Source organism: Trachymyrmex cornetzi, unplaced genomic scaffold (genome assembly GCF_001594075.2).
Source record: "Trachymyrmex cornetzi isolate Tcor2-1 unplaced genomic scaffold, Tcor1.1 scaffold808, whole genome shotgun sequence".
NCBI classification, from domain to species: domain Eukaryota; kingdom Metazoa; phylum Arthropoda; class Insecta; order Hymenoptera; family Formicidae; genus Trachymyrmex; species Trachymyrmex cornetzi.
The window spans coordinates 34,107-41,927 of record NW_017300145.1 but is presented as its reverse complement, the minus strand read 5'-3'; the positions used below and the strand labels follow the sequence as shown (position 1 = coordinate 41,927).

Here is a 7,821-nt window from a genome sequence, read left to right as displayed (position 1 = left end):
AACAAAATGATACAGAGAAGTTTCCAGAAATTTATTTACCGTTATTAAACACATCGTTTAAAACTTGATCTAGAATGTCTCACTAGCGACACCGAATTCGGTATAAAAGCGGTCTGCCATGGTCTGACTAGATCATTTTGTTCTTGATTGTCAAATTATACACATTAATTTTTCCACATCCTGTATTTGCTTGGCAACCTATTGTTAACACAGGTATTTTATTTTACACTTTATAAAAAATTTTTTGTTTTTTCTTCTTGAATTTTAACTTCTTATTTATACTTATAATAGAATCGGGAAATTCTGTGCGCAATAATTTTCATCGCGGATACGCTTTTTGTCTCACTGATGTACTTTTCACTTATCTGACTACTTTGACTAATTTGACTTGCTGCGAATCAGCGCCTTTGAAATGATTGGAGATACTTTTATAAAAATTCTCTTCATCAAGAACTTTGTAATTTTGCGTTGACTAGTTTTTATATATTTATTGACTTTTAATTCTTGCGGATTTTTATAATTATCTATGTTCTCATTTGAGGTTATTTTTTGTATTACTGAAGATGGTCTGATTAAAGACCGAAACGTCTATATTTTTAATCATTAAATATATATTAATTCGCTACTAATATCTTGCGTCCGTAGTTTGTTTGCCTTTTATTTATCTCTTTTTGTTTTAATATTGAACTACGTCTTGACCTAATTTATATTATATGGTATTTATACAAACTTACCTATTTAAAAAAAGGTAAAAAAAGCGCCAAGCATGCTTTTCGTGAAGAATCATTTGAGTCGGTTTCACCAACGCCAATTACATAATTGGCCGTGGAACTGACTAATTGTGTTTGCTATTTAGTAGAATTGACCACTTATGATTGACAGTTAATCATCGATTCGGCTTAATCGAGTTGATGAAATCGGCCCTTTCTATATGATACTAAGTATCCAACCCAATTAATAGTAGGTTTAATTTTTTTTCAACGATATTCTTATAATGATATGTATTATTCGTATAAAAGATTTGATATCAACAAAACTGGCGCCAAGTTAAATCCCATGTAATTCGGATAGGAAATTATAAAAATAATATTAACTTTAATGCTATCATTTCTATAAAAGGTTTGATATCAAGAACTGGCGCAAAGTTAAATCCCATTTCTTTATACCATGTCATATTAAATAAATAATAAATATTAGTCTTATGATATGTATCATTTGTATAAAAGAATTGATATTAATAACCGTGGCGCCAAGTTAAATTCTACTATCAAAATAAACAGTAAAACCCAAGTGATAATATCTTTATGATCTTAATCTAATGGTATTATCATTAATTTTTATGCAATGGAACCTAAGTATACATATGTAGATTTTATTGAAGGATCTTCCTATTCCAATCCAAATGATTTAAATTCCTCTCAAATGTAATTATTATATCACAATTCACACACACAAAGACATTTCCTCTTCCAACTAAAGTAGTGGTTATTTAATTCTCTTTCATAATATTATATAAAACATTATTACAAATTTAAATAGAAAAATTTTTCATGTAAAAACACTTAGTGCTGCTAAATCTCGATATAATAACGGCAAAATACGAATGTAATATTTAAAAAAATAAAAGAAATAAGAATATAATACTTAGAAAATATAATATTTAGAAAAGTAACGTAAATAAGGAGCATATTAATAAGAAAAATTAGAATCGTATTAAAAAATATAAATGTTTAGAGAAATAAGAAAAATAAGAAGCATTAGAGCTAAAGTATCTAGTATGTGTATATATGCGAATGAATTATAGAGTCGTGTAAATTATGAACGTTGTGAATACTGTTAAGTTTATGCCTAAAAAAAATAAATTTCGATTTGTAAGACATGCATTATGAAAGAAAAATAAATAGTAAACTTTATTCTTATTCAATGTAAAGTTCAGATTAAATTTTTTATTACTTTCATGGTAAATATCTTGATCTTGAGGGAACAACCCTCCAAGTGTTTTTACATGAAAAATTTTTCTATTTAAATTAAATTCTTTCACTTTATACGGTTAACTCTTTAATTTTTTGTGATAACGCTTAAGTTGAGCAAGGTAACGCAATTTTGTGATAACGTTTTATATATCACTTTGAAGGAGAATTAAATAACCACTACTTTAGTTGGAAGAGAAAATATCTTTGTGCGTGCGTGCGTGCGTGTATGTGTGAGTGTAAATGAATTGTGATATAATAATTTCATTTAAGAGGAATTCAAACCATTTAGACTGGAATAGGAAGATCCTTCAATAAGATATACGTATACTTAGATCTCAATGCATAAAAATTAAAGATAATGCCATTTGGATTATGTAAATAATAATAGAGATAATATCACTTGGGTTTTATTTTACATTTTGATAGTAGAATTTAACTTGGCGGCACAGTTGTTGATATCAATTCTTTTGTATACAAATAATACGTATTATAAGATTAATATTTATTATTTATTTAATTTGACATGGTATAAAGAAATGGGATTTTTAACTTTGCGCCAGTTCTTGATATCAAATCTTTTATAGAAATGATATCATTATAGTTAATATTATTTGTATAAAATAAGTAATTATAAGGTTCCGTATGTATGAAACAATATGACAATTAAAAAGGGCATAAAACCAATATTTAAACAAACAAACTTAATTAAATTAGACTCATAAAGTTATAAATGTTTCGAATCCAATCGGGTCATTTTCAATATTACAAAGGTAAATCATAAATACAAGTTCAATGTTAAGTAAATGAAAAGACCATAACTTTAATAATTCGTTAAATTGCCAGCAAAATCTTGTCCTTACTATATAAAAAATTTTTCCTCAATCTTCAATCACAGTTACAACATCTTAAATAAAAGTAAATATGTATAAATAATAATATTTTATAAAATCGCAAGCGTAATCTTGTCGTTGAAATAAAAAGCGTAAGTTGTCCATTTGATATTTTAATCTAAGTTGCGAATGAAATCGTATCTAAGAAAGAATAATTCAAAACTTGAAACCTAAGGTAATATATAAAGAATATTGTCTATAATGTGTAACACAAAGTCATTTACCTTATCGGTGAAATATAATTACATAGTAATATATACCTATGTCAGTGAAATATAAAAAAATCCAATGTGTCAGTGAAATACAAAAATCCAGTAATGTGCTATATTTTGCGTTGTAAATACATGTTGTAACTTTAAAATATTTTGCACTGATTTACGCGACACACTCTTGTTCAGGTCAAATAATGTAATGTAACGGCAGAAGGTCAGGAGAGGACAAGAAACCGTGACAATATTAAGAAATGGAAAGGGAATGTATCATGTTAGTATATGTGTCAGGCAATGACTCTGTATCCGTTTGTCTGTTTATACCTTGTGTTTGCTTCTTAATGTGAACCATCTCAGAAATTAATCTTTTTCTATAAGAAGGTTCTATATATAATATTTTCACGCTATTCCACTTAAAATCGTGATTCGTTTCAATTCTGTGATTCGTTATTACAGATGGAGATTTTGATAATTTGTTAATGTCAGAAACATGTTCATGTACTCTTGTTTTTAATTGTCTCTTCGTTTGGCTTACATAGCTTGCTTCACAATTTTTACAAGATATTTTATAAACTACACTTTGGTTATGTGTATGTTCTAATTTATCCTTTCCCCTTTTTATGTATTCCTTAAGTGTATTAGGAATGGTGTATGCCAATTTGCAATCAACAACATTAGCTATAAGTTTGAATTTCTCAGAAACAGAATCAACAAACGGAATAGCAAAAAATTTTTTTAAAGCAAAATTATTAGTGTTCTCATTAATATTATTAAAATGGTATTTTAATCTATTCTGGATTGTCGAAAAAATAAATTGAAGAGGGTATCCGTTGTTTAAAAAAATATTGACAGCATTAATCAAATTCTTTTGTTGAAAAGTTGAGTGGCATAAGCGAACTATTTTATCTTGGACACCATATATAACCCCTCTCTTATGACAGACCGGATGTTTGGAATGGAATTTCAGGAATCTACCAGAAAAAGTAGCCTTACGATAGCCATCAAATATCAACTTACATTCCTCAACACTACTCAAAGTATCTAAAAAACTTATTTTTCCATCATTGCCAACTTCCATAGTGAACTGCAATCTTGTGTACAATGAATTAAAAATATACAAGATGTCATTGATGTTCTCCGATGGGGCCGCCAAAATAACATCATCTATATTCCGGTAATAAAAAGATAACCGAATAATCCAATTGCGGTTTCCTCAAAATCCTGCATAACCATGTCTGCAACTATAGGTGATAGTGGGGATCCCATAGGGGTCCCAAAAATTTGTTTGTAATATTTACCGTTAAAAATAAACACTGCCGAGTTCAGTACTAATCGAAAGCTATCATAAATGCCTCCAATGTAATTTTTTTCTCATTGGATATGGACTCCCATCTCCAAACGACACTATCATTTGCCAAATCCATGGGTATATTAGTAAACAGGGAAACCACATCCAGTGAAACCAATAACGAATTAGGTTCAAGATTAATATTTTTTAATTTGTCGATTAAATCAATACTATTCTTAATATAACTTGGAACTTTATGTATTGAATTATTAATAGTTTTGTGTAAGTATAGTGATAAATTATATAACGGACTATTAACCGATGAGACTAAAATTCTAAGAGGATAATTAATTTTGTGAATTTTGGTAAGCTCAACCCGTAAGCTCTCGGAATACTACCGTCAGTGCTAAGTAAATTTTTATAAGTAATGTTATCAATAAAAAATTTGTTTTTTCATCTGACCAGAATATTACGTAAATCATTAGTAATTTTGCGTGTAGGATCTTTACTGATTATTTCATAAGCATTTTCATCCGAAAGCATCAATTCCATTCTATTAACATAATCAACCCTGTTAAGAGCAACAGTCACATTTCCTTTACTCGCTTTTGAAAATAATAATTCTGAGTGCTCCTTAATAAATTTTTTTGTAGATGTTATCCAACTAGATAATTGCTTGGTGTTGGAATCACTTTTTGGAAAATCATTATGAAATTTATCAAGAATTGGAATTGCATTATTTCTTATTACTGTATTATTAGGGCGATTGCTAATGTTACTTTCAATACTCATGATAAACTCTATAAATGTATGCTCAAAATTATTTCTGTTAATGGGCAGTTCTAAACCTTCTCCCAATTGCAACAAATATTTAACATCCATAGGAATGTGAATACCACTCAAATTCAGGAACCATTTTTCGTTTAAAGTGCTTAAAGAGACTGTATCTCCAAATTCATGAGCAGTAATGTGCATTCTTTCCACAACAAAACCAGAATCATCTATAGGAAAATCTTTCGACACAGTTCCTTTAAGCACTTTAAACGAAAAATGGTTCCTGAATTTGAGTGGCATTCACATTCCTATTGATGTTAAATATTTGTTGCAATTGAGAGAAGGTTTTGGACTTCCCAGAAATAATTTTGAGCATACATTTATAGAGTTTATCATGAATATTGAAAGTAACATTAGCAATCGTCCTAATAATATAGTTAATGTAATAAGAAATAACGCAATTCAAATTCTTGAGAAATTTCATAATGATTTTCCAAAAAGTGATTCCAACACCAAGATATTATCTAGTTGGATAACATCTACAAAAAAATTTATTAAGAAGCACCCAGAATTATTATTTTCAAAAGCGGATAAAGGAAATGTGACTGTTGCTCTTAACAGGGTTGATTATGTTAATAGAATGGAATTGATATGCTTTCGCGCGGATGAAAATACTTATGAGATAATCAGTAAAGATCCTACACGCAAAATCACTAATGATTTACGTAATATTCTGGTCAGATGGAAAAACAAAGGTTTTATAGGTAACATTACTTATAAAAATTTACTTAGCACTGACGGTAGTATTCCGAGAGCTTACGGGTTGACCAAAATTCACAAAATTAATTATCCTCTTAGAATTATAGTCTCATCGGTTAATAGTCCGTTATATAATTTATCACTATACTTACACAAAATTATTAATAATTCAATACGTAAAGCTCCAAGTCATATTAAGAATAGTGTTGATTTAATCGATAAATTAAAAAATATTAATCTTGAACCTAATTCGTTATTGGTTTCACTGAATGTGGTTTCCCTGTTTACTAATATACCTATGGATTCGGCAACTAATAGTGTCGTTCGGAGATGGGAGTCCATATCCAGCGAGAAAGGAATTACATTGGAGGCATTTATGATAGCTTTTCGATTAGTACTGAACTCGACAGTGTTTATTTTTAACGGTAAACATTACAAACAAATTTTTGGAATCCCTATGGGATACCCAATATCACCTATAGTTGCAGACATGGTTATGCAGAATTTTGAGGAAACCGCAATTGGATTATTACCGGTTCGGTTATCTTTTTATTATCGGTATGTAGATGAAGTTATTTTGGCGGCCCCATCGGAGAGCGTCAATGACATCTTGTATGTTTTTAATTCATTGCACACAAGATTGCAGTTCACTATGGAAGTTGGCAATGATGGAAAAATAAGTTTTTGGACACTTTGGTTATTGTTGAGGAATGTAAGTTGATATTTGATGGCTATCGTAAGGACATTTTTTCTGGCAGATTCCTGAATTTCCATTCCCAACATCCGGTCTGTCATAAGAGAGGGGTTATACACTGTCGGAAATTGAAATCTCAACACCATGAAGGAGTTGTGCTAGATGAATGAAAGTTACACAGAATGTTTGTTTACATGAGTTATTATACTGATATCTCTGTATAAACAGACAAACGGATACAGAGTCATTGCCTGACACATATACTAAAATGATATATTCCCTTTCCATTTCTTAATATTGTCAGTTTCTTGTCCTCTCCTGACATTCTGCCGTTACATTACATTATTTGACTTGATCAAGAGTGTGTCACGTACATCAGTGCAAAATATTTTAAAGTTACAACATGTATTTACAACGCAAAGTTATAGCACATTACTGGATTTTTATATTTCACTGACACATTATTGGATTTTTTTATATTTCACTGATATATTACTGTGTAATTATATTTCACCGACGAGGTAAATGACTTTGTGTTACACATTATAGACAATATTCTTTATATATTACCTTAGGTTTCAAGTTTTGAATTATTCTTTCTTAGATACGATTTCATTCGCAACTTAGATTAAAATATCAAATGGACAACTTACGCTTTTTATTTCAACAACAAATTACGCTTGCGATTTTATGAAATGTTATTATATATTTATATTTATTTTTATTTAAGATGTTGTAACTCTGATTGAAGTTTGAGAAAAAATTTTTTATATAGTAAGGACAAGATTCTGCTGACAATTTAACGAATTATTAGAATTACGGTCTTTTCATTTACTTAACATTGTACAGTTGTACTTGTATTTATGATTTACCTTTATAACATTGAAAATGACCCGATTGGAGTCGAAACGTTTGTTACCTTATGATTCTAATTTAATTAAATTTGTTTGTTTAAATATTGGTTCTATGCCCTTTTAAATTGTCATATTATTCATATAATTTGGTATCCGAATTACATAGAACTTAACTTGGCGTCAGTTTTGTTGATATCAAACCTTTTATTCGAATGATACATATCATTATAAGAATATCTTTGAAGAAAAATTAAAACTACTATTAATTGTGTTGGATACTTACAAGGGAACGGTCGGAACTGTCCCTCACCGATTTTAATGCGCTTTGGATATGTTGTAAAGCATCAAAAAATATTCGACCCATATTTTTTTATAGCGGC

At 29.2% G+C, this 7,821-nt stretch overlaps 1 protein-coding gene across 1 annotated transcript in view; it reads right to left on the bottom strand.

The window, feature by feature from the left end:
• Positions 1–4,813: 4,813 nt before the first annotated feature.
• The window catches only part of LOC108768561 (uncharacterized), a gene marked incomplete at its 5' end in the record, with an annotated part of 5,320 nt that continues 2,312 nt past the window's right edge, over positions 4,814–7,821 (bottom strand). The window contains 1 exon segment of the mRNA XM_018519028.1: positions 4,814–5,397. Within this exon segment, the coding sequence (XP_018374530.1) occupies positions 4,814–5,397 (584 nt within the window).